At 37.6% G+C, this 27,879-nt stretch overlaps 1 protein-coding gene and 1 pseudogene across 3 annotated transcripts in view; both read right to left on the bottom strand.

Moving 5' to 3' along the window:
- Positions 1-175: 175 nt before the first annotated feature.
- On the bottom strand, positions 176-10,969 carry LOC107589260 (leukemia inhibitory factor receptor-like; annotated as a pseudogene).
- Positions 10,970-11,517: 548 nt separating this feature from the next.
- rictorb (RPTOR independent companion of MTOR, complex 2b) overlaps positions 11,518-27,879 on the bottom strand; it is a 27,305-nt gene continuing 10,943 nt past the window's right edge. Inside the window, exons 9-39 of one of the 3 annotated variants that reach the window (XM_016277646.1) lie at positions 27,595-27,662; positions 27,420-27,487; positions 27,098-27,180; positions 26,422-26,509; positions 26,219-26,309; positions 26,027-26,093; positions 25,647-25,727; positions 25,466-25,566; positions 25,175-25,340; positions 24,994-25,095; positions 23,930-23,976; positions 23,712-23,847; positions 23,332-23,531; positions 23,116-23,242; positions 22,804-22,968; positions 22,452-22,528; positions 21,976-22,054; positions 21,707-21,816; positions 21,526-21,613; positions 21,349-21,441; positions 20,979-21,085; positions 20,083-20,345; positions 18,115-19,150; positions 17,567-17,638; positions 16,746-16,923; positions 15,859-15,943; positions 15,550-15,753; positions 15,213-15,365; positions 14,971-15,094; positions 14,621-14,759; positions 11,518-14,341 (exon numbers count right to left, since the gene is read on the bottom strand). In XM_016277646.1, the coding sequence (XP_016133132.1) occupies positions 14,267-14,341; positions 14,621-14,759; positions 14,971-15,094; positions 15,213-15,365; positions 15,550-15,753; positions 15,859-15,943; positions 16,746-16,923; positions 17,567-17,638; positions 18,115-19,150; positions 20,083-20,345; positions 20,979-21,085; positions 21,349-21,441; positions 21,526-21,613; positions 21,707-21,816; positions 21,976-22,054; positions 22,452-22,528; positions 22,804-22,968; positions 23,116-23,242; positions 23,332-23,531; positions 23,712-23,847; positions 23,930-23,976; positions 24,994-25,095; positions 25,175-25,340; positions 25,466-25,566; positions 25,647-25,727; positions 26,027-26,093; positions 26,219-26,309; positions 26,422-26,509; positions 27,098-27,180; positions 27,420-27,487; positions 27,595-27,662 (4,473 nt within the window). In that variant the 3' untranslated portion in view covers positions 11,518-14,266. The remainder of the gene's footprint in view (positions 14,342-14,620; positions 14,760-14,970; positions 15,095-15,212; positions 15,366-15,549; positions 15,754-15,858; positions 15,944-16,745; positions 16,924-17,566; positions 17,639-18,114; positions 19,151-20,082; positions 20,346-20,978; positions 21,086-21,348; positions 21,442-21,525; positions 21,614-21,706; positions 21,817-21,975; positions 22,055-22,451; positions 22,529-22,803; positions 22,969-23,115; positions 23,243-23,331; positions 23,532-23,711; positions 23,848-23,929; positions 23,977-24,993; positions 25,096-25,174; positions 25,341-25,465; positions 25,567-25,646; positions 25,728-26,026; positions 26,094-26,218; positions 26,310-26,421; positions 26,510-27,097; positions 27,181-27,419; positions 27,488-27,594; positions 27,663-27,879) is intronic. The other 2 variants (XM_016277648.1, XM_016277647.1) reach the window with 2 other exon arrangements.

Raw genomic sequence — 27,879 nt, 5'->3', positions numbered from 1 at the left:
TATTAGTAGGCCTACTACTTATTAGGCACATATTAATGCCTTATTCTGCATGACCATATTCTAGATCCCTTAACCCGACCCCATACCTAAATTTAACAATTACCTTACTAACTATTAATACGTAAGCAGCAAATTAGGAGTTTATTGAGGAAAAACTCATAGTTAATAGTGAATATTTGTTCCCTAATCTAAAGTGTTACCATAAATGTAAATAAATAGCAAAATTCAATGCAAATATACAGAGGCAGTTCTAAAGGTGGTCACAGCTTTTTTTTCATCAGTGTTTAAAACAATGCATTTCACTACTAATTTTACAAGAGATAGTGCTGAGAAAACAGTACAGTACTTTATAAATAACATGAATTCACTGGCATTTACATTGGCACAATTTGCATATACATGGTGTGCATGACAAGACACGACACTGAGGTCTATCTACTGGAGCTATGCGTTTGTAGGAGATGCTGGCTGGGGCTTGTAGCCGTCTGAGTCTTTGACAACAAAATTATTTTGAACAAAGTTAGGGGCTGGGAGGTAAGCATCCTGCATTACCAGTGTAAGATCGGATATCTGAGCAACACCAACTGGTTCTGGTATGGTAACATTATAAGAAGGGTTTTCAATAATTGAGGTAAGCTTCTCAACAGGACAGTATGAGACATCAGCTGGAGATTCAGAAATGTTCTGGTAGAAATGTTGTGCAGGAACCACTTTGGAGTTCGAGCTGATGAGGTCAAGGCCATATAGACTTTCTGAGATCGCAGGATGCTCTAAACTGTGGACCTCTTGGATCTCACACTTCATGTACCCCTCGGTCATCTGGGTACAATAAATGCCCTGGAAACAACAAATCAACATGGTAGCAAAACATTCTTTAGCTTATTTATTGAGCCAATGATTTACCACACAAAACAAGTGTTTGTGTTGCAATTGAACCATAATTAATGTGGTCTGGGTCATAACTTATTTGATTTTGCATAGTTTTTGAGCATATGGGTATGTCATACAATTTTTCCATATTGGAATCTGCCTAATTTGATCATTTTATCAAGTGACAGATACACACATCCTTTGACGTCAACTACAAAAAGGTTTGGTTAATGTTTTCTCTTCTGTTTTAAAATTGATATGATTACTATGATCAAGTATATGCTTTGTTGCATTTTACTGTTAGGATTTAACATAGTATGGATAGGCTTGTGACCCTCATACATGCAGATTATAATAATTACAAAAAAAAACATCTGTTAGGAAAGTTATAAATTATAAGGAGGCTGATGACTCACCTTTGTGATCCATTTCCCTGCCAATTTTGGTTTAGGAATATCTGGATCCAACAGTTTCTTTAACCTGAAGGATTTTTAAGAGTGACATTTTAATTGCAGCTGAAAATAGAAAATCTATAGAAAATACTGGGATTTAAAAAACATGACATAACACTGGAAAATTGTCCTTACAATTTCCGTTTCCTGTAGCAAAGGACTGTGATGATAGTGATTACGAGAGTTGCTGCACTGCAACCCACAACAGTGGCTGCAATCATCTGGTCACCTATGAAGATTTTGTCAAATTGCACACAATTTTATCACATTTCATAAATACTATTTACTGTATATTTGCTTATTAAATATAATAAAATAGTTCAATCATTAATGGTTTCAATTATAATGAATTACATTTAATGTTATTAAAATACTTTATTAACACCATTTTAATACATACTGTTTTTTTCTACGTTCATTCCGAATGTAGCATAGTCACCTTCCCCTCCAGATGTAAAGGCACTAACGCGGAAGGTATAGGAGCCTGGATCTAATTTCAAACTAACTTTAGGCTCTAAAATTAAAACAAAGCAAGTCCATTTATAATGTAATCTTTAAAAACAAAAAACAAACAAACATGGACGTCAATTAGAGAATGAATTTACCCTTTGTCACAGCCATGTTAATAATCGTTTCAGAACCAGAAAGCAATGTTTTGACCTTGTAGCCTCGTATGAAGCCATTTTGCTGTTCTAAGGGAACTTCGGCCCAGGAAAGCTCAACATTTCTTCCTTTATTTTCACCTTCCAGTTTCTCAACTTTCCCCGGTTCTGAGAACACAAATAGCAGAATGGAAAATAAGTAAGACAAGGTGAAGTTTTCATTTTTGGTTTAGCTATTCCTTAAATATTGAATCTTGTCTGCTTACGTTTCTCTATAGCATAACCTTCACTCCTCTTGAGAAGCTTTGGTGAATCATCTGTGCAGGCATAGACAGAGACAGTGTATCTCACTCCTGCCTCCAAAACACCTGTGAGAAATAGAACAATACAGCTGTTATCCTCCCTTTCTGACCATAACCACAGCTCACTGAACCACTGATGAACCATTACACACATGCACAAATTCAGTATCAGAACAAAAACAGATGAGTCAAAGTGAGTCAAATGATTCATCTTTACACTCCCAACTGACCAGATTTATTCCAGGTTTCACAGGCACCACTGTCACATTTTGGGATCTTCTCCCATGCTACAGCACATTGCATCTTTTTGTATGTTGGAAACCATTCAACAACATAGCCACAAGTAGAATAGGGGTATTCTTCCCAAGACATTTTAAAGCCACCATTACTGCTACTGATATGGCTTATATCGACTTCATTGTCTGTGAAAAGAATGATTAAAAACTTCATTAATTTAAACACAACCTTTTCAACCAATTAAAAACTGCATTTTGAATCTCACCAGGATTAGTCGGGACGATGATGGTAGAAGGAGGAGAACGACCAGCAGAGTTTTTTGCTGAGACTGTGATTTGATCACTTTTATCATTCCCAGAGGTGATGTTGTAGCACAGCTGTGTTTTTAGTTCTTTGTTAGTTTTTCCAATGGTAATTTCATATCCTGTAATTATCCCATGGCTTTGTTGTTCAGTTAGAGGCTTTAAAACATTAAAAAGGGTCATTTTGATTTGTTTGACTGCAGCCACAAAAAGTGCAGGGAAAAGCTAAAGATAGCAGTGCCAAATCCAACTGCTCTTACCTTCCACAAGACAGATGTAGTTTGTTCAGAATAATGAATCCAAACATCTACTGCTTCTGGAACTGAAGAGGGATTATTAGTGCGAATCAAATTACACAGTCGCCGAATCATTCTTACTCATCTGATTAGTTCAAAAACACTAATTCATTCAGAAAGTGAACTGCATGTTGGTCAGAAATGTACAGTGTTAGATATTTCTGTGGCTTCGTTTGAAACCATTTACAATGGCAGAGAAAAAAATTGACAGTAAAATGTAAGTTGTGAGTGCATTGTAAGTTACACATTATTAACTTCATGTCCAACACATTTTTAAACACGGAAGTAAGCTATTTTCTATCAATGTGCTAGACTTTCGATTCATTAGCTGCCATAGGTAAATAACTAAAAGACACAGCAGTCGGTCTTATGTTAAAAATAAAGTGGATATTAGTGTTGTTTAAAAGCACACTCACAAAAGTATGTATAAAAATTAAAATCAGATATATATCTTAATGACACTATATTTTCAAATCTGAATACTTACTGTCCTCTTTAGTGGAGAACTTAGTAATTTCACTCCAGTCGCCCCATTTGTAGAAGTTCTCATAAGAACCACATTGTACTTGAGCTGTGTATTTAGCAAAGGGCTGCAGGTTTATAAGGACAACAGACGAAAGTCCCACTCCATTGAAGGTTTTCTTTGTGAAAGATGAAAATGTGTGGACATTTGTGAGAATGCATGTAAAGGCATTGCAAGTGGAAACAGTGGAAAGATAAAATAGAATGCTTATCAATTTTAATGCAAGATCAAATCTGATGACACCAACATTGTACATGATTCCATTGAGCTTCGCTTGACAAATCATCGGAAACAAAGCGTAGCTTTCCTCGTTCCAACTCCACCAAAGAGTGACTTTTCTTGCATAAGCAACATGGGCTATTTTGCTGGGTGCTCTCAACCATACTGTGCAAAAAAGAAAAAAAAAACAGATGATTAAATTCACAATTAAATGTTGTGGTCATGCAAAATTTAAGAAATATTTAAAATAAGATTTACCTCGGTGTGTAGGATCAGCTGTATCAGTGAGAGTCTTTACACCAAGGGGATTTTTGGCAATCAGGGTCCAGTTTGTCACCTGCTTTTTCACCGCATGTATGACACATTTACCAAATTCACAAACTCTGACAAAAGCGAAACAATAAGTATCAGAGATTTGAATCCAGTATGATGAGAGCAACCATGCATGATTCACACTGTACATTAAAGCTGCAGTCTGTAACTTTTGGCGCTCTAGAGGTTAATAAACAGAACTGCATGCGTCTTGCGGAAGAACATTGTAGCCGGAGCTACTTCTCTCTGTTTATGTCTATGACAAATCACGCAGGTACTGGGCTACTCCGCAGCAGTACCTACCCGTACCAGTCTAAATAGTCCGAATATAAACACTTATTATAAGTGTACCGCAGTGATTTAGCACAAGCCAAAAACACGGTTTGGAAAATGGATTCATGGTGTAATTTTGTAAATTTTGAACACAAAAAAAGTTACGGACTGCAGCTTTAAGATGGATATTATTTTGCCAGCTGTGTACCTTCCATTAAGTGTATATTTCGTCTTTCTATTACCAGTCAGATGGGTGTTTCGACCCGTTTCCCAGTGACACTCCAAAGAGCTGAGATTCCGTGTTATACATGTAAGATTCTGATCATCTGGGGGATCTGTAGCATTCAGTGAAATTAAACACTTTAGGCCTGGACTCAATTTAATTCATTTGGTATACACAGTTCAAAAGTTAGGGGTCAGTATTTATTTAGCAAGGATTCATTATTTGACAGTTAACTAGAAACGGTTATTTTAAATTGCAATACTATTCCACAATATTACTGTTTCTACTGTCTAAATTAATGTAGCAGTGGTGAGCTAAAGAGACTTTTTCAAAAACATTAAAAATCCGACCCCAGACTTTTGAACTATGAGTGTTAGTTCATGTTTACTAATTCTAACTAATGATCTGTTAATCAAGTTATAGTGTTATCATTTTTTCATACATGAATTCAAGCTATACTTCCATCCTCCATAGAAAATATCACATTTTGCCAACTCATCCAAGCAGCATCATCAGTTAAAATGGTGAGAATTTCCCACATGTGGCCGTGATCCAATATGTGGGCAAAATATTTTACAAAAGCTCTGACTAATGATCACCTCATAGAAAATGAAGTCCAGCTGCCTAATTCACTGTAAGTCATCTCAAAACTGGTGGGTTTAAATTAAACAATTCTTCTTTTTTTTTTCAAAAGAATTAAAATAATAATAACATCAGAACTTGGCTAAACAGTTGGCTGGTCACCTATGCATCCAAACATAAGCCATATTGACAAATACATACAGAGGTCAATTTACTAAATATAAGGACATAAACACAATCCATTTTTCCAAGTATTGCAAATATGCATCCATCCGTAGTTTTAATGAGAAAGTCATTCTCTCCATATTTTGAACACTGGTTACAATGTCCAACCATTCAGACTTTGTTGGAGGTTCAGACTGTAGCCACTTTCGTGTTACAGCTTTCTTGCTGGTTGCTAATTGCTAATAATATCTTTAGTAAGTACTTACTCTGTACTGCCAAGTTACCCAAATAAATTATAGAAAAAGAGCAATCAATTAATTATTGTATTACCTCCTGCCAATATGTCTGAATGGCTGGGCAGCCCCAAAATACATGAAAGTGATCTGCTAGTTGTTCCCCACATTTCCTCCAGCACAAGCCTCTATCCTTCTCACCAGTCTGAATAGATTTTAACTTGGGGGTTATAAAGTTCTGCTAAATGACTAAATAAATAAATAAAAATAAAGTATCTTATAAGGTTCCACCAGCAGAATTCTGTCCACATACCAGAGCTGGTAGAAGTAGCCTGTACAGAACAGATATTCGTATATATATATATATATCTAACCACTCTTCCTCTGAAATAACTAGATTGGCTTCTGTATCCCATTTTAATTTAACCTCATTTGTTGTAGCATAGTCTTTATTGTGTTCTTTATTGGATTGAATAGATAAATAAAGTTTTGAGACAAGTTTCCTATTATCTTTATTTTTATAGATATCAATAAGTAAATCTACTAAATTGGGGTCATGCTTCTCCGGGTATCTTATCTCATTGTTGAAATAAGTCTTGGTTTGTAGCTACCTAAAGAAATCACATTTTTCCAAACCATACATATCAGAAATTTCCTGATAACTATTTAGTTCTCCCTTTGAGGAAATTGAACTAAAAGTAGTAATGCCAAGCCTATACCAAAATTGAAACCTCCCTTCAAGCTTTGCTGGTTTAAATTCTGGGTCGAAAGAGACCCATCTTAATAATCTACACTGTCTTTCAAGTAATGGTGATTTACATTCTTTAAACCAGATTCTAAAAGGAGTTTTAGTCCATTGATTGAAACTATTAAAATACTGTTTATATAAGGTGTTGCTACCTAGTAGTGATTGCAGTGGTATAGCTATCTGTGAAATCTCCAGATCCTACCACTTTGCTATATACTCTGGGTTACAGCAGCATACAAATAATTACTATCAAATAGTTTTGTAATATCCTTAGTTATCAAGATTCCCAGATACGTAATACTTGAGTTCCATCTAAATTTAAATCTATTCAACATATCTTTCTGAGGGATATAATTAAAGCTTAAAATTTGTGTTTTTTGAACATTAAGTGTATATCCAGAATATGTGCCGAATTTTTTTTAAATAGACATCAGTCTAGGAATACTAACCTCTGGGGCTGTGACAAACAACAGAACACCATCTGCATACAGACAAATCTTTTGCTCTAAGCCTCTAAAATTAAACAATTCTTATTAAATAGGATGTATTTAGACTTACAGCCAATAAATATTGTAGAGCCAGAGGGGTCTCCCTCAACATCACAATGTATGTTGGGTCCATAAGGCCTTTCAAGTGGAACTGGTTTTGTGATGTATGTCCTGTTGCTGATGCGAATTAGAAATCCGGACAATGGAACCTTATCTGCTTCCACGATGCAACAGAACGTGATGTTACTCCCAACAACGAAAACTTGATCGTGAGGATAGACAGTTGTTGTCGCAGCATTTAGATCTTGTCCTGTTATTTTATAGGCAAAACAGTTGTCGTTCAGTTGTTTTCCTCTTTTGTATAACAGGTGCATACAGTATAAGAACAGCCTGTGGCTACAAACCTTTGTGTGTGTATAATGGAGTCCATTCACCAATGTGATGCTCATTATGGCGCCTAAGTCTGACTGAATGGGAAGTGCACTGCAACGGTATAGGTGAAGTCCATTTCCAATGATAATAGGATGTTTTGTCTGGCATCACATGTATAGTTTCCTAAAACAGTTATTTGACATTAAAAATGACCTTAGATATATATATTTCCATTGCTTTTGTCAAAAAAATCTCACTTACAAAGTGAACAGTCCTCATCTGTTCAGTACGAAGGACCTCTATGTCGTAGCTGACTTTCTCGGATTCACTATTTTCGGCAAACTTATCTCTCCATGTAACGTTCAACACCCATGCACCACAATCAGATGATGCGGTTTCTTCTGAATACACTTTCACCTCTTCTATAGGAACTGGGTGTCCTGTTGATACATACAATAAGTCAGTTCTTCTATCAATGGTCTCAACTAACAATTGAAATAAGAAGGTATTGTACTATTAAAGGAATAGTTCACCCAAAAATGAACATTTTCTGAAAATGTACTCATCCTCAGGCCATCTGAGATATGGATGTGTGTTTCTTTGGACAAAAAACAAATGTGGAGAAATTTAACATTACATCACTTGCTCATCAATGGATCCTCTGCAGTGAATGGGTGCCGTCAGAACGAGAGTACAAACAGATGATACAAGCATCACAGTAATCCATTCCACATGACTCCAGTCCATCAATTAAAAGCTATGTGTTTATTAGAGACAAATCCTTCATGATGACTATTTTGGACTGTTTGCTTTTAAACTGCTTAAGCTGTGCATATTTCTTTCCTGATTCAGATGAGATTATTTTTTTCACTAGAAAAAACAATATTATGGATAGAGGACTCATTTGAAGTTGAAGACGTGATGGAGTCGTTTATTACAAACATGCAGCTTTTCATGTTTCTTGTGGATTTCTTGTTTGGACACTCATTCTGACGGCACCCATTCACTGCAGAGCATCCAATGGTGAGCAAGTGATACATTTCTCCAAATCTGTTCGGATGAAAAAACAAACTCATCTTGGATGGCTTAAGGGTGCACATTTTTAGCAAATTAAAATTTTTGGTTGAACGGTTTCTTTAAAAGTTTAGCAACAACAGTTTAATGCATTCAAGACTCACCATCCTGTTCTGTTTGGCCAACCAGAGAAAAAAGCAAAGCACACAAAAGCCAGGCTGACATGATAGAGCTCAGGAGATTCTGAACAAGTAATGGCTCACTAGTTCCTCCATTAGCAATTAGATCTGCTAAGGAAATAAAATGGTTCAATTAACCGTGGCTGAATAACATCTAATAAGGTACACAAAAATGGAAATATGCTATCTTTCTTCCCTAATCGGTTTTAATTTACATGACATAGAGATAGGAGAGACAAATAATGGAATCATCAGGACATGGTTCAACACAAAATCAAATTGCATTACCATGAGTATGTGTAGTACCCACTGCACCACAGCCCAACTGGTTTCTTTTTTTTAAATAAAAATAGATGATTTTGTTGATTTTTGTTATTTGGACATTAACCCTTCAACTCATTTGTGATTCAGATATACAAATAGCACAACTTTTCTTATTCTGATGGAGAAACTCTAGAGAAGAAACCAAAATAAATGTTTTACTCATAAGACCAGAAATGGATTATGAGCAATGAATAAAAATCTATTCAAACATATAATTCATCAGGCCATCAAGAAGCAGCAATCCTGGTTATTGGGGAATTACTACTGGAAAATTAGAGGCTTGAAGTCTGTTGTAGATAAGACTATCATCATTTATGATCTGCGGCTATGAAAATGAGTAAACAGTAAAGACCACAGATGGTGACTGAACATACTTAGGTCTAAACAAATGCATGTCCAAAACATCAAATGCTGATCCAGTATGTTTAACCAAGAGTACCAATGAATATTACTGAATACTGACAATAGAAAGCATTTTTTTTTTTTTACATCAAGACACACATTCATTTTAAGTGCTGTCATTTTAGAGATCACCTAATATGACGGAACATTGTGGATGACATTTTGTATATCCTTTATATATTTTGCTTTCTCACCTGGATAATTTTACACCATATGTACTCCATGTCTATTTCGCAACATAATATGTATGGTTTAATGGTTTCATTTTTTGTACTCTGTTGAGAGTTCAATTGTTCAGAACATCTCTTCAGTTGCTAAATGAATGTCTGTGTGACTGTCTGTCTGTGTGTGTGTGTGTGTGTGTGTGTGTGTGTGTGTACTGGTTTATATATCCTGGTGGGGACTTAAAGGGGTCATATGATATGATTTCAAATTTTCCTTTCTCTTTGGAGTGTTACAAGCTGATTGTGCATAGATAAGATCCCTGAAGTTGCAAAGACTAAAGTCTCAAATCCAAAGAGATATTCTTTATCAAAGTTAAGACTCTGCCATGCCCCCCTAAAACGGCTCATTCTAACACGCCCCCACATATCTACCTCACTATGTGGAAATATTAGCATAATGCGCCCAAATGTTCACGCAAAGAAAGAAGGTGTGGTTTCAGTAACCTTTATTTTGTTTTGAAAGCTGAAGTGATTATGGTAAGGGGCGTTACATTTCCGACGAGTGCTTGTGGTGTTCGGCCAATCGCAATGCACTGGGTCAGCTGGCCAATCAGAGCAGACTGCGCTTGTCGGAAGGAGGGACTTTGTAGAAAACGAAGCGTTTGAGAGAGGCGGGGCATAGAGGACCTACAATAACGTACAGTATTTGAAAAATAATGTGTTTTTTGAACATTAAAGCATGTCAACATATTCTGTTACACCAAATACACAAAATAATGATCTTTAAAAAAGCATCATATGACCCCTTTAAACCTGACTACACACAGACTCATGGGGACTCGTGTCACGGTGGGGACCTAAATTGTGGTCCCCATGGGTACAAAAGCTTATAAATCACACAGAATCAAGTTTTTTGAAAATCTAAAAATGCAGAAAGTTTCCTGTGAGGGGTAGGTTTAGGGGTAGGGTTGGTGTAGAGCAATAGAATATACGGTCTGTACAGTAGAAAAACCATTAAGCCTATGGAGAGTCCCCACAAGGATAGCTGACCAGACATGTCTGTGTGACTGTGTGTGTGAAGATATATTACTCATAGGACATGCAAAGTAATCATTCTTTACAGATGATGTCAGGACCATGTGTCTGCTTTTTAATTTGAAAAGGAAATATTTTACAAGTCGTATTTTACAAACAATTATTTTACTAAAAATTTATTATTTACTATTTTAAAGAATGGATTATGGCACATAACTAATGAATATACATTATCTAATAAAATAGAATGATCAAATAGGCCTAAGTGAGGCAAAGACATAGGCTCATCTCATACTGCTCATCTCTCCTTTTGAACCGTATCGAAAATAAAGTATGCCACAAAACACATCCAGCTAGTTAACATGTCAACAAGTCTTATTATAGAATTCGTGTTAAGAACACCAACATTACACAATGTCTAAATGTAAAAGAATGACGAGAACAAACACCCACCTGTGTAAAGTGTTCGCAGCCTTAAAGCCTCAAGAAAAATCATCTGTAAGGTTTTCCTTACATTATTTTCGTTCAAAGCTAAAAATGTAAAAGTTGTCAGAGTTTTAGAACACAGCCAAGCTCACTCGCAGTTCGCTGAACTACGCTCTCAGCAGCGGCAGGAGTGTGAGAACGTGAAGTGGGAGGATCTCAGTGGAAGCGTGCGTGCGTGCGGGAAGTTACGAGATAATCACTGGAAAGGGAATCAAGATTAACAAGTTAATTAACCGCTGTGATAATGGCAGCACGTTCAAACTATTCCCCGTCGCCATCTCGAAGATTTTAGGCTAATATCTATATTTGCCTGCGTACAGTACTCATTATATAAGATGAGGGCTCAGTAGGAAGTAAGAAAGGAATGTGGGTTATACTGGACCATTTCACACGGTCATCGCTGACTGGAAAACTCAATACGGATCTATAAACTGTTATAAGAGCTGAGAGTACTAAAGTCATGTTAGTAACGTTAGATGAAGGCAGAATCGTATCGGACAAAATATACAAAAGAAAACAAACACGCAAAGGAGGGGATTGTAGCTATAGTATACAATGATGACTGACTGTTCTGTGGAAAACAGCGGAAGTGTTTCTGTGGAATTCTTGCTCGCGCAGCTGCGCCTCTGGGCAGAAGGACTTCCTGATTTGAACAGATAAATCTTTTCCAAACAACAATGAAACACTTGAGAAATGAGTCAAGGAAATTGAGGTTGATTTTATTTTATCACGGACGCATCCCTTTCATTGGATTCTCAAGACCCACAGCTAATGCCCCCCCAAACACATTAAATTATACAATTAAAGAAACGTTTTAAGTATGTACAACAGTTTGATGCTTTTTCCCTTCAGGAAAAATATAAATAACACTTCTTGCATCAGTCTCTGAAATGTCATTATTAAATGGTGCTTATATTTCATACAGTGCTCTGCAAAATCATGAGTGCACTTAAAAGAAAAGAAAAAAAAGTTTGTTGAACAATGAACAAATGTACATTAAAAATATATGCATTTCCTTTACACTCTTAGCATTAATGGTGATGGAGAAAACAACCCCTTTAAAACACTTGGAACTTGTTCCACAAATACAATTAACTCTGCAATAATTGGCGCTCGTTATTATTTCTAAGGTTTTAAAAACACCAATACATTTGTTATCATTTCAAAAATTCTTTTAAAACAATTTGACAATGGCTTTCGGTCATGGGTTGCACTTGCACATAACCCCTAGTGAAAAAGGGAAGCAAGAAAATAATAAAACATGATTTAACACTCTGGAAAAAGACCCAACCATCTGGAATTCTGGGATATTTTCACCACACACTCTAATGACTTATTCAAGAACACTTCTGAAAATATCAGGGGCAGATTCCAGATTTATTTTGTTCAAAAATAATATTTTATAAGTGGCTTAATTATTGTTCAATGTCCAGCCAGCATATACTAAAAAAGACTGCATCATATGTACCATCCCAAACATTATCTGTTGCTCTTGGACAGTTCCCATATTTCTTTTTTCCCTATCCATTATACTGCAGATAGGGGTTAGAATGCACATGCACTTAAACAATTCCCCAAAAGCCTAAAAGGAAATACTGTAACAACAACAACTAGCATTATTGCTGGCCATATCAGACTCTTTTTTTTACCATAGAAAAAAAATAATGGAAGTTGAAACCTGATGCTTAATTCAAAAGCCAAGGCAGGCAAAGGCAGATTTATTAGTTCCTATAATAAATAAAACAAGAAAAAGGGCAAATTCATTCATTCTAAAAGTCAGGGTTAAAGCGAATACAAAAAAGGCAAAAATAATTAAAGCTGCCTAAATAATATAAATGGTCCAGCCAAGAAAATGAAGTGATCGTCTTATCTTCAATAACAAGTCATTTGTGCATACAAAATTAACAGGCACATTGCATAGAAATAATTCAAACGAACCTCAAATTTACACTTACAAAGTGGGATCTAACCATTTTTGGTAATGTTTTTGTTTTTTATGCAATGTTAAACTAGATTTATCCTGACCCTGAAGACATTTCGAAATCATTAAACCATACTGGGTATGTTAAATACTGAGAATTGCTCTTATAAATATTGACGATAAAGTGTAGAAGTTTACGAATGACGGTCAGTTGAATTTAAGCAGAACATGTCATATATTAAGGATCGTTTCTCAATCATGTCTTGTCAGTTTAACCTTACTTTTTTAACCCAATATGTTTTTTGCCCGTTCAAAATCTCCTGACCACATTCAGGTAAAAAAAAAGCATTATTAGCAATCCGAAAGAGAGAATAAAGTACAAAAGGTATTCTCATATACAAATATTGTGAAATAAGTTTGGCGAATCTTGGTTTTATTAATGCTTCAATAATTAATGATTTTCTCTACAGAAAGAGAAAACTTTCTATGGATTAGTTATAATCTCTAAATTGACTTAAAACAGAGAAGTGTAAAACTGCAAAATGGCAGTGGTGAAATGCACTTTAACTTCCTCTTTTGAAGCCCGTGGTCTACACGAACACTGACTGTCAGACATAAATAATACACAGCCAGTTATCCTAGCTAATAGGCTAAAACAAAGTGAAAGGGACAGAGGAGCTGCTTGGACCAAACAATAAATAAGTGAATAAATAAATAAATATCTTTTTGGATGAAGTTTCATAAGTCAGTTAACAAAGTTACACATTAATACAATACAGTCGCTATTGCATTATTGTGTAACAACACCATCAAATACATGCACAAACATTTACTCAGGGATTGCTATGTGCTAAGTCAAGATAAAAATCAATAAGCACAAAAGACCCTTTTATGAGTCAGGTACAAAAGGGGGGGGAAAAAAAGCTGGCAGTTGCTGACTATTATTATTACTTAATGATGATTGTCTTACAAAGCAAATCACACCAGGACTAAGTGTTTGCTCGGCCTGGTTGCGAAAGCTATTTCATATTTGAAACAACCAAAATTAGTAATAGAGAAATCCAAAGAAAACAGCTGGAATGTTGTAGTGTTGAGGGATCCACTCAAGGAAAAAAATGCTTTTGTTACATGCAATCATACCCCTAGGCCTTTAAAAAAAAAAGGAAGTTAATCATCTCCCTAGACAGTCTTGAAAGATTTTGCTTGCTTGCATTTGAAATACAATTCGTATTGACTCACAGATCAAATATTTGCATGTTTCACTTTCCATTCAGTTTACAAGGATTATTTGGTTACACTGTAGATGTCCACAGAGCTTCCGTGTAGAGTATTTGTTCAGGTAAAAAGAGTTTGTTCTCTTAACGTACCGCTTTTTCTCTTTCTGTGGAAATGTTCCCGGTGACTCTCTCAATCCACCCATGTCTGTTCCATAGCCCTAGTCTCTTATTGCGTATTCATCTTAGTCGCATGGTCAGGCCAAGAAAGAGATCCATAATTGCTGCATCGGGGAAGAGAATAGTGTGTAAAACACTTAGAGGATGATCACGGTTCTGATGGAAGATATACTGTGGTAGACTTCTTGGGCATTGACAGAATGCTCTCAGCCTCCTCGTACATCTACAAATAAAAAGATTACGACATGTATGCTTAGTAATGAAAAAGTAATAAAAACAATCATTATTTAGCAGTGCTGTTAATTTATACTAGTGGCATAGAAATGAACCCAGTTTAAATCCAGAACTGAAAAACTATTTATAAGGGATATCACCAATAAAATATTTTTTTACACAAAGAAAATCTGAGTTCTGGTGCAATCTAGACTGTAAAAACACAGATTAGTTGCAGAAAAACAGTTCTGTTTGGATTTGGGCTACTGAGAGAAAAGTTTCATATTACCGGAATGAACTGAACATCTTGAAAGAGCTCCTGAATGAAGCGTCGTGAAGCCAGTCTGAACATGCAATGCGCCAACAAGTATGAAACTTCGGAATACAGGCAGATGTCATCAAACGCATAAGGAAACTTTTCCTTGATTCTGCAAGGTAACAAGTTACAATGAAAGAAAACATGGAAGAAAAAAAAATCCTCTCTCTACTAAGCTTCACTTTTCCATCCATTTTCCCCATTTCACTTTATTCTGCCTCATTAAAAGAATCAAACAATGTTCAGCCAAAGAGTTCAGTGAAACCTCTGTTGAAAAATTAATTTGTTAAACTGAAATCGTTGTGGATGAATTGTCTCCTTACGTGAGGAGTCCGGTTTCATTCCCTTTGGTCCCCACTGAGGAGCTCAGGTTGATGACCAGCCGAAGCACTTCCTTCCTCAGAAGAACACGGCAGGCTGGAGCATCCTCTGGAATATTTTTCACCCCTGGCAGAAAGACAGCATGCGCAGGCATACAATTAACAATGAAACTGTACGAAACAAAACCCTTGAGAATTGCCTGAATTTTCCAATCTGACTTTTGCCAGGCTGAAGAATTCCTCACCAAGAACAAGCTCGGTGCTGCGTGTGCTGCCACCAGAGCCCTGAGAGACGGCATCACTGCAGCCAGACACACCTGAGTACTTAGACTGAGGCATGACGTCCAGGTTGTGTAAGGACTGATCGCACCATTCTGAGAATGGAGCATCGGGATAGTCTAAAACAGGATTTAGGGTGTGTAAGAACATGAGGAAACTCAAATTAACTAATGATGTTCTAATATACGGTAACTAGTTGACCATAGTTTAAATATTGCATGCATCCTCACAGCTTTTTAGGGACATCTGGCCAAAGTGATGTCACCTTTTACCTATATTCATTTGGATAAACGTGTAGCTTACCTGTGCGGTTTTGTGTGGGAGTGTTTAAATTGCACCCAAGCATGTAGAGCCCTGCACAGTAAAGACAGTTGTCCTCATTGTGCTCCTGCAGGCCAGTCTCCTCCGCACCCAGCAGCTGGTGCTGGTCTGAACGGCTCACCGCAATCAGCTCTGTGATACTAAGCTGAGATCGCAGAACAGAATGCCTAGATCCTTCACTGGAACCTGAGGAAAGAACAGCATTCAGAATACTGAAAGATTAGCGAGGCACTAATGCAATGGGAATAGTATACAGAGCTGATTAAACAACACAACCATGACAGTCTTTACCATCTGCATCTCCCGAGAAGAACTTTGCTGATCGGTCCTCTGACGGTGGACTTGTCCTCTTCTGGAAGTATGGTATGTCTTTAATCTAGTTAGCAACCAAATACAAGAAAGTCAAGTTTCAGACACAAATTTAGAGGGTATTTTTGTAATTCCTATTTACACTTGGTACTGACATGCTTTTTGGATAATCCTAAATATATATATAATACACAGATTAAGATATTTTTTAAGAAATCCAAGAGCTTTCTGACCCTGCGTAGACAGCAACGGAACTGACACATTCAAGGCCCAGAAAGGTAGTAAAGACATTGTTAAAATAGTCCATGTGACATCAGTGCTTCAACCGTAATTTTATGAAGCTATGAGAATACTTTGTGCGCAAAGAAAACAAAAATACCGACTTTATTCAACAATTTCTTCTCTTCCGTGTCTTTGACTCACATTCACAAGAGAATCATGACGGAACACAGACTGACACGGAAGAGAAGAAATTGTTGAATAAGTCGTTATTTCGTTTTTTTTTTTTTTTTTAAAGAAAAAATTGTTGAATAAGTCTTTTTTTGTTTTTTTTTTTTTTTTTATAAATAAAATAAAATAAAAATATTTTACTACCTTTTTGGGCCTTGAAAGTTTCAGTTGCATTGCGGTCTATGCAGGGTCAGAAAGCTCTCATATTTCATAAAAAATATCTTAATTTGTGTTCCGAAGATGAACAAAGGTCTTACGGGTTTGGAAAGACACGAGGGTGACTAATTAAAGAATTTTCATTTGTGGGTGAACTATCCCATGTATGAAGAGCAATCTGCCCTGATAGACAAACTGGGATCAGATCACCAGAGATGGATGTTAGTACCAGGTATAACCAGGATCATAGAGTAGTTAGTAACCTGGAACATGCTGTTGATGTTCATTGGCAGTGCAAGGCCAATATAGTCATCGGAGTTGCCATATGTGGCACTGGACACCATTGAACGCACTGAGGAGGAGCGCTGAAGGGAGGTTTGACTGATAGGGCTCAGAAGATCCTCCTTATCCAGAGATGCAAAACTCAAAGCCTTGAGAAACCTGTACTCATACAGATGGGAAGAGATCAGGGAGAAGCATTTGGAAGATGGACAACATTGGGAGAGAGTATAAAGCAAGAAAGGAGGTTTGGACATTTTGGAAACTACTTGTGATGATACTGCATTACTGTAGTCTTGCTAGCAGATGATTGGTAGGTTTGTCAATGCGGGAACAGGCTGGTGAAGCGTATTCACATTTCATAATGAGCAGCTTTTTGTCATTAGCTGCATCATGCAAGTACTGTAGGTCAAAAACCTCTACATGCTTCTTGGATCAAATGCGGGAATGCGGCTATTGTTGGAATCAGTTTCAGTCCGTTCACATCAGTAAACTACTTGAAGGAGTTCTGTGACAATGGAGACAGGGCGTAGGTTAGAAAGTCTTTTTAGAACTACATACAATGAATGAGGAATGAGGAGAGTTTACTTTGTCCTACTGTGGGGAGGTAATTTCAAGGAGTCATGGTTGAAGAGTATCAGGTTAAGGTATGGGCTGTGGGAGCGCTAATGAGAAATGAAAAAGGGGGGCAAAGTACGACGAAAAAGAAGCCAAGGCGGCCAGGATTTTTGTATTGTAAAAATGCACTGAAGTGGACGTTCAGACTAAAAAAGGGGAACGTTAACCCTAGGGATGGTCCACGCACCGTGGCAGCAGAGATCTGCGTTGGGGCCTGCTCGAACCTTGGCCCAGACATCTGAAGCGCTTTTTAGTATACCTGAGAGGGACCATCAGAAACACACCACATTATTTCTTAGGGAGCAGTGCTTCCTAAGGGACTTTTAGGGGTGTCATTTTCATATTATGTGGATGGTAACACTAATGGGGAACTCTAGTGCTAATTTCTTGTCTGATTAACATTGATATTTCTCGAATTGATAATATTATGATCCTATCAGGCTGATAACTTTAACAGCCACATCACAAAAAGGAACAATATTAAAACGAAGTATAAAGAAGCACGACTTCCTCTGTAATGTCTTAACTCCTAATGACACTTCTGAGAAAGTGACTTTTCTGAGTAGAGACATTTTGAAACCTTTGGAGAAGGACGATAAATGTGGATGCATTCTGCGAATGCTGTGTGACAATTGGTGTAAGTGTAAAATCTAACATGAAAGAAACAGTAAAAGAAGGGTGACAATGACAGAAAAGAGAAGAGTTTTGCACCATCTGTTGGTCCATCTGCTTTACCTGCGTGGTGTGAGTCTGGAGTCCAGGCTGCCAGTTTTCATAGTGATGGCATCGGTGAAGAGCACGTCTTTGGCAGGCGAGGCAAGCGCCTCGCTATGGGGAAGGGAGGGGTGAATGCGCTGCTGCTGTAGTCGTTTGAGGGTAGCGTATCCCAGTGCGTCCCGAGAGCTGGTGTACATGAAGCTACAGTCTGTCAGGCTTGAAATGGTCGTGACAGAAGGCGATTTAAGGGACTGAGCCCTGCGTGGCAAAGTATGAGAAGAACCCGGTGGCATCAGCAGTACCGAGTTAGATTTGGACAGGGGAAGGTGGTTGGACTGGGGCGTGAGAGAGTGAAGTGTTTTGACAGTTTGAGTGCTAATGACTGTATTGAGGCTAACACAGTCCGTGTCGATGGTGGAAGAGTCCACGCCACCCACCGTCTCTCTGGACGGGCTGGAGCTCATGGAGCTGATACCACTAGTGGTCGTGTCTGTGTTGAAACTCTGGCTACGACTTTTAAACTGAGCCCCGCCCCCAGAGGTTGAGCCATCGCCGGCCAGCCTTTCCCGACTGGTCTGCTCTCGGTGGGCGTCTCCAACTCCTGAGCTCCGTTCTGCAGCTTTGTTTAGACGTACCTCCGGCTCCCCAATACTAGATGTGCTGCCCTGAGTTTCCGAAGTCTTGCTGCCTACAAAAGAGGTATCCAGACTAACGCTTGGGCTTTTCGGCAGATGTCCGTCAGTAAATACAGGACTAAAAACATCTCCCTGAACTTGAGAGAATATAGAGGGCTCTGTAACTGTGCGTATCCTCCTTAGGCCTCCTAACGTGGGCTCACCATGGAGTTTACTGCTGCTACCAGTGCCTTTGGGGTCACTGGTACTACGGAGTTTTTTTCCAGAGAGCGAGATGAGGAAGCGGTTTCGGACAAGTCGACTGGAGGCTAGTATGGTGAAGGGGCTGCGGTCCTTTAGGAGTTTGGGCCTGAAGTACAGTGGCTGGTCCTCTGAAAGTTCAGAGCTTTCTAACTTGTCATCATCCAGAATGTACATGCCTGAAAAGGAAGCAAGGCATTTTGGCAATTTTACTTTTAGATTGTATTGAGATTACATTTTCATAGTGTGTGCAGAAAAACAGTGTGTGGTTTGTTTTAAAGTGTGGGTCAAGAAAAGTCTAAACTCTTCCCCCTTTCCAGTTTCTATTCAAGTCAGGATAACTGACTGTGCTTAGTCATCTAAAACCAGTCAGTGGGTAGATAATGATTCATGACACTTCCTAAGCCATGTCTGAAACACCTCTCTATATAAATGTAAGCCCAACCATTCCATTAAGTAAGATAGATACCTTTTTATAGCTGAATCTGGCACATCAAGAGGTGCAATTGAAAACAAAGTGCAAATTTGTTGACGCTTACAAGTCTGGGAATGGCTTTAAAGATATTTCTAACTATTTGAAGTCAATCACTCCAAAATTCAAAAGATCATTTATAAATAGATAACATTTCACATCACTCACAGTCAGTGTAGGCCAGGTTGTCAGATAAATTCAGCCAAAACTGACTAAAAGGGTCTACAAGTCTAGTCTTTTTTCAATATCAAATTGCACGTGAAAGAAATTACACAACACAATTACACAACCCTAATACAAGAACGGGAAGGAAAAAGCACCTCTAAATTTAGTTTCATTTGTGGTGCTAGATAAGCACCATTTGTGCTATTTGCTATACTGTTTTGGTGCATTAAATCATCTTGATATATTAATATACAGTAGTTGAAATAAAGACTGAAATCTAAAAATGAAACCATGTTGAAGACACCTTCACAGCAGTAAAATGCAGTCAGATTATAAGCTAATAATGATAAATATGAGATGGATATGCTTCATATAAAAAGATCTGAAAGGTGGTAAAGAAGGACCTCCACCCTAAACCACAGTGTTGTACTGTGGGCCATTAGTCATGTATGAGTAGATGGGAGCAGCACTCACTAGGCTGAGTGGAGTCACTCTCGCTGTTATGTCTAGAGCTGGTGGACTCAGAGTTCAGACTGAGGGTGCTGGGTGCTGAGGACAGGTGGATGAGGGGTTGCTGCTGTTGTTGCTGCTGTAGGTTCTGGCTCTGCTCCACCTCATCCGGCACTACAGGCCATAGCTGTCTGCGATTGTGCCTAACTGCATCCCAACCATGCAGTTTGAGAAGCTCACATCCCTGCTTAGTTTTAGAAATGAGTCCCAGAACATAAAGACATGTCCTGAGAGAGGGGAAAAAAAGGCAAAAATTGTGAGAGGCAAAAAATGCAACAAAAAGACAGCAAAGATCAGCGTGTATTTAAAAAAAAAAAGAAGGATTGCTAGATTGCCAAATAGTCTGGGGCGGGGGGGGGATGACGCAATTCACAGAGTCAACGAAACCCACAAAAAACTGGTTTCTGAGAAAGTCATTTTGAAACTATGGAAGTGTTTAGAGGGGTTCACCATTAGCTTTCAGTCACCTCATGTCTGGTCACACAGTTGGGCAAGTTTGGCAATATCTCTGTGCAATAGAAACCAGTAAATGTTGCAATGCAAGTGTCTTATTTTTGTCATTTTATTTGTGATAATAAAACCAGGAACCATACATTTTCTAAAAAAGAAAAAATCATTGGCTATTTTGTATGTTAGCATTATAACTTCAGATATATTTTCTGTTACAGTCACAAAATTAATAATAATAAAAAAAGATTTAAATCTTCTAAACATTTAGCTGAAATGAGCGGCGGTGCGTAGTGAACAAGTGCACTACCCACCGGAATCCTAATTTGTGCATTTGACTTAAATGCCATATCTAAATTTTAAAATTTTTGGCCATATGCAACCAGGTTGATTCTGAAATCAAGAGCACATACCCTCTTATAGACAGAACCTCACAGTCATGGGCAAGAGTGACGATATCTGGAATTACATTCTCTTCCTGTAGCAGATTCAGTCCCCAGTTAGACGTGCCAATGTTTCCCTTGAAGCAAGCAGAGTAAAAAGTTTATAGTTAATAATAATATTATTAATGCTTCTGATAATTATTACCACAAAGATAGTATGAAAACTTCTTCAACATGTCTTCATCTCGCAAGACAAATTCTAAAATTAGGAAGTGTAGGACACAGGAAGTGTCCTTATAAACCAAGTTCACTATGTAATACCCATTTCATTATACACACTGTGTCCTTATAAACAATAAACCCACACATCCACACAAACACACACACAGCAGCAACTCACCAGGGCCCAAAGAGCAGCTTTAAGCTGTTTAATGCCATCCCATTTGTCCAGCACTGGGCAGCGCACTGTGTAGCTCAGGTCTGAAACTACATTCTGTTAGAGACAGAAAAGAAGCATTATATGAAGAAATGCATCACCATCAGGGCCTGTCATACAGTAAGTGATTTTAAAACACACCTGAGATTCCAGCAAATGACAGCCTGTCTTATCATGTACAAGCTGCCCATACAAATGCACAGGAAGAAAAACATTTGGTCTTTGTAACCTGTAAGAAAAAGATTTTAGACACGGAAAACGTTATGGATGACTTCCTTCCAAATCATAATACAGGCTAAAGGATAACGTTTCCAAGGAAAACCTTTGGTTGCTCCGTCGCACATAGTTATCTCCATCCACTGGTTTACGGTAAGTAGTGAGTGCTTCATTTAGCTGTTCCTCTATGAGGTCCACATACTTGAGGTTGCATTCCTACAGGGGAACAAAAGTAATTGGACAGAATGGGTACAGCAATTCAAGTACTACAGAAAAATAATAAATACAAACATGCAGAATACATGTTATTGATGTATATACTGTAAACGATCTAAAACACTTTCAACAGTTTAGAATAATGGTAAAATACATTACCTTCTGCCATTTTTCTAGTTGTTTAGTGACATATCCCCTTTCATTTAGATAGGAGAACCCCTTTGGAATGGACAAAAACCTGGAAATGGATGGAAAAGGAGCCGTTTCTTACGCAAATAAGACCCTTTTCAACTTTACTGCAAGTCAGTTAAGCAATTTATACAAAATATCCATATTTATACACAGCATGAGCTTTAAAAGTTACAAAATATTTCTATTTCAAATGAATGCTGTTCTTTTGAATGTTACATTCATCAAGGAATCCTGAAAAAAATAAAAATAAAAAGCAGCACGACTGTTTTCAATGTTGATAATAATGTTAAGAAATATGTCTCGAACACCAAATCAGCATATTAGATTGATATTGATTTCCGAAGGATCACATGACACTACTGGAGTAATGATGCTGAAAATTACTATGAGGAAGAAATATGTAATGCACCTTAGTAGTTATACAGGGAATATCTGAGCTTTACCGTAGCAGCAACAGTACACCCTTGTCTCCAAGGTGAGTTAGCGCTGGCTTCATCTGAATCAGAGCGTGTAGGTTTGCCTAAGATAAGTCATGTAATTAGACATGTATTCACAAGCCACGATATAACTGTCAATTTTGATCTAGATTCTGGCTGTTTACAGATCTCCATGACAAATTCCTGGAACAGAGCTACACTGGCACAGCATAGTCAATTCACAAGTGCCTCCAACATCAACACGTTTTGTTATATTACCTAGACCAAGCTCAGTTAAATAACATGACTTTCTGCCAAGTTAAACTTCTCGATGTCCATAACGTCCTCCCTTTTGCCCTTATGTGTTATCTGACTTTACCTTGTCTTCACAGGCCTCATCCAGAATGTCCAACGCCTCCACCGAGATGGCCTTGTTGCGGTCGTGTAGCTGAGTCACCAGCAGTTCAATACCCCAATTGCTGAAGAACTCCACGTTAGCTCGAAGTAGTACCCGCAGATGCTTGGTGGCGTATAACCTGCAGTTCTGTGCCAAAATAACATTCAAGAGCTATACTAGAGATCTGTTAGCATAGGGGAATGCTCTTACCAGCATGCTTTGTTAAGCAAGGCTAGGTCAAAGTGTATGGCATTAAGGTAAACAGGGTCAAAGGGTAGTAGGCCTGTTTCTTACGTCAGTGGCAGCAGTGAGGATCTTGGAGAGGATGATTCGTGCTAAGCCATCCCGGCTGTAGTCCAGTGTGGAAACAATCAGCTTCAGAAGATGGTCCTGGTTCTTCAAGGAGCACAGGTTCAGCAGGCTGTCAAAACAATGAGAAAAAAGGCTAATATTAGAAGACACCAATATATTGTGTATCTCCATATCATTCCTGCAAAGTACTAGACTAACCACTGGAAGACACTGCACTTCTCAAGCATCTTAACACCCTGCGGGTGGGCAGAGAGAGTGCCGAGGAAGAGGAAGTAGTGCTGGCTGAGAGTGGTGAGGAGGCCGTTGCTGTGCAGACTACGGTCTGGTTTCAGGCCAGAGGATGAGGACAGCCACTGGACAATGTCCTTCACCAGGTCTTCAAGAAACACCTGGCCATCCTGAGAAGACAGACAATAGCTAAAAATTGTCTCATATATCATGTCGTTCTTTCTTCTGTGAAACACACTTTGAGAAACTGGAAAATGGAAAAAAGTTATACAGGTTTGGAGCCACATGACAGTGAGAAAATAATGGGCGATAAATCATAGGCTCAGTTGTTTGACATTGTTTCTTCTCACCTCATCTGACTCCAGCAGAAACTCAATGAACTGACAGCCCACCGCCGTTAATTGCCTGGCCTTGCTGTGGTCCAGCTCCAGGCTAGCATACAGCTTGCTGCTAGGCTTGTAGAAGAACAGCAGCCTTCGTACAAACCTGAGAAAGAAAGTGTAGGACTTACACCAATGAATGGGTGACAAAAAGTATTAAGAAGAATAAGAAACCCAACTCGGCTTACTTGTGCATCTGTTCCTCTTTGTTGTTCCGAAGGTTAGCATTTGGCCACTGAAACAATTAAAAACCAAATTAGAAGAAATACCACACTGCACATTGTAACTAGATTTTTACATTTAAAGAAAATGTGATTGGTGCTTTATTGCATGCTAAAGTCCAAAAAGTTACTAAATATAATGGTCACCCGACATACACTTGTGTTCAAAATTTAAAAAAATTAAAGAAATGTATACTTTTATTGATTAATGATGCATTAAATGATAGTAAAGACTATTACATACAGGTGCATCTCAATAAATTAGAATGTCATGGAAAAGTTCATTTATTTCAGTAATTCAACTCAAATTGTGAAACTCGTGTATTAAATAAATTCAATGCACACAGACTGAAGTGGTTTAAGTCTTTGGCCAACAATTCACTAAAAATGTTTTTTTTATTGGTCTTATGAAGTATTCTAATTTGTTGAGATAGTGAATTGGTGGGTTTTTGTTAAATGTGAGCCAAAATCATCACAATTAAAAGAACCAAAGACTTAAACTACTTCAGTCTGTGTGCACTGAATTTATTTAATACACGAGTTTCACAATTTGAGTTGAATTACTGAAATAAATTAACTTTTCCATGACATTCTAATTTATTGAGATGCACCTGTAGTTACAAAAAAAAATCTACTTCAGATAAACTTCAAATCATGGTTTCCACACAAATAGTAAGCAGTTTAATGCAACCGTTTTCAACATTGATAAAAGAAAATGTTTCTTAAGCACCTAGTCAGCATATTAGAATGATTTCTGAAGCTGAAAAATTCAGCTTTGTCATCGCAAGAAAAAAAAACATTTAATATAATAAAAAAGCTAAAAAGTTATTTTAAATTGTAATCGTATTTCTAAATAAAATAGTTTTTACTGTATTTTTCATCAATGTAGCCTTGGTGAGCATAAAAGACTTTTGAAAAAAAAAAATCTTACTGACCCCAAACATTTGAATAATGGCGTACACTTTTAGCAAAGTGTGGTTCATGGCTGTGATATTGTGCATTTTAAAAAATAGCAGGATGAGACCTCATACCTTGAGTATGGTACTGATTAGGACCCAGTTCCATTCCAAATTCTGTTTATGACTGAGAATCTGACTGTCTCTGAGGTTCATCATCAGGGCCTCCTCAGTGTCCTAAAGAACACAACAAAAATGCAGCTCACACCCAAGCTGAAACGTCCAAGAAATGCTTTCCCCAGTCACCAGCTCATACCTTAATGACAAAAATGTCCCTCTGGGGCCTAAGGTGCTGGTCCCGACAGTAATGAGCAGCCAGCGATTTGCGAATAATGTGGTCCAAGTAAAGACTATTGGGTTTGGGGCCTCGTTTCTTCTTCTCATGAAATCGCTTCAAGTAATTGATTGCAGCACTTGCCCGTCTACAAAACACAACCGAACAGAGCTCCATCAAATTACAGAAATAATCACATAGCTTTGAGACTATGCTATTTGCAACTACTTGCTATTTGTGTTGCCAGCTATGTAGGACAAAACAGCAACTCACAGTCTTTTCTCCTGAGGAATGTCGAAAGAAGCAGCCATGTTCATAAGAGTGGGCAGGCAGTGCAGGTGGTGACTATGGGAGTGGGGAAGAATGGTGTTGGCCTGAAAATAAAATGAAGGTTAAATGAGATATAGTACAAGATTAGGCTGTATTTTCTGTTGCAGTAATTCGAGTATAATACCATATGCAGGAGTTCTCCTAAAAGGATGGTTGCACGCACTGAAACACTATCATCACTGCTAGTGATCACTTCAACCAGGCCCTGAAAATAAACAACATTATGGCTTCAGAAGTCAATAGAGTGTAACATGGACTATTTTCCAGGTTTTTTTGTCCTTTTTGGAGCTTGACAGTCTGTATATGCTTCATTGCATAGAAAAGAGCAGCATGAACATTCTTCAAAATATCTCCTTTTGTGACCCATGTAAGAAATTAAGTCATATATGGGTTTGAAACAACACAAGGGTGAATAAAAAAAAATCAACCGCAGCTTCTTTTCTTCAAGAATTGTTCATGTTCGAAAAGATGATGGTGAATCACAATTTTAAAATGGTAAATTACCTCTAAAAGTCCACTGTGAATGAATGCACAAAGTAGTAAGGCGAGATAGTTATCCATCAAATCTGGTCTGGGTGGACAAAGAACACAAACACACATCAAGACTTTGGCGCTAAATGCATTCAAGGCTGATCTGCTGAGGCTTCACTACTTAGCTCAGTTTCAGGGTTAATTAAGCTCAGCAAATGCTCTTACCTGGACCGTGCCCTATGTGGAAGAATTATTTTTGCTTCTGAGGCTACAAAGCCATCTGACAGCCTCCAACTGTCCTGAAACCTACTGGGGTCTGGAAAAGGGTCAGAGGACATTGTTCCCGTCAATGTGAGTTGACTTCTGATGTGGTAGATGTCTGGAAATGAATATGTTAATCGGTGCAAGCAGACAGCAGTCGCACTCACCCACACTGAGAAGAGCTTCTATAAAATCTTGTGTCACCACGGGAACAGGGAGTCTGAATATATCATACATCACCTCCAGAAGACCTCGCTGAGAAGAGAGTGACAGAGTGTGATGAAGTACCTCATAATGAGGCTTGAGCACTGACTCAATAATCACTATGGTGAATATGTACAATTCACCACAGTATATTATATTGTATCTCATTGTATAATATTTAGGGCTTGTTTTTTAATATATTATTAATTTAAATATATTTAAATTTTAATTAGTATGATTATATTTATTATAAAACATAGGCCGTTAAAATATTTAACTGTGATTAATCTCAAGAAATAATCTAACTTTTTTTATATCATTAATTAATCTCAATATTTTGTATGCATTCTAAGAACACTAAATAAGCATTTGTGTAAATAATAGGTTAAACAAAATGTGTGGACTCATTGCAAATTTCTGAATTTCCTGCAAATCTGCAATAAAATCGTTCTCCACACTTTATGGACTTAACATAACAGCTATTACATATATAAACTGTAAACATTAATTACACAAATAATAATGTTTTAAAAATATGTAACAAACTTAGTGTTGTAGCTTTTGAAATGAAAAGAACTGGTTGCTTGATTTGCATACTATGTGTTCTGCAAGCTTTCTAATTATAGCCTTTAACCATACCCTCACTTCCATATTTGGTATACACAGCAAACCAATGAGAGACTGGATTCCAGAGTTGCCTGATTTGCAGAGATTAATGATGCCTGGAGGTACAGTGGGACAAAACAACAGGTTTGGTCTGAGAAGTGCACTCATGAGGAAATTTCATTTAAAAGATGCATGATGCATTACAATATTCATGCAAACATTTTCTTTTTAGATGCATCATCTTAAGATATGTACGGTTACACAATCAACCTTAAGCACTGACTGAAATCTGAGGCTACAAGGATTCCAGAGAAAGCTTCGCAGTTTTCCACAGAATTTAAGCGGCATTGCTTACCTGACCAAGAGCGAAGGGAAGCAACAATTGACATCTTACTGGCCAGAAATCGAGCCTCCCTGTCTTCTCTGTAGAAAGAAATACCACAAATCCATACATGCAGCATATAAAAGTTGCATGCTTGTGTCATCAATGGCAAAATCTACTTTGAAAGTCCTTAAAGCAGCACACTCACTTGAGTTGACCCTCTGCTGTGTCTGGATTGTGTCTGTAGTGAAAGTCTGTGTAAGGTGCCAGGATTTGCTGAAAAACAAATAAGTAAAACTATTCTAAACACCTTGTAAAATAGTTTTTACCAAATTTGCATAAAACATATAAATGTCACATAGTAACATAAAATGTAAGGTTGAATTAAAGACAAACTAACAGGAATAAAGGAATAATAAAATAAAATTGCAGCAATATTACTTAATTTAATTATTTATAATAACATTCATTTAATTATTTGTTTTATTAAAAA

The sequence above is a fragment of the Sinocyclocheilus grahami genome, unplaced genomic scaffold (assembly GCF_001515645.1).
Source record: "Sinocyclocheilus grahami isolate Dianchi unplaced genomic scaffold, SAMN03320097.WGS_v1.1 scaffold114.1, whole genome shotgun sequence".
NCBI classification, from domain to species: Eukaryota; Metazoa; Chordata; class Actinopteri; order Cypriniformes; family Cyprinidae; genus Sinocyclocheilus; species Sinocyclocheilus grahami.
Note: the sequence above shows the minus strand (reverse complement) of the source record. Positions and strands in the feature narration are given on the sequence as shown.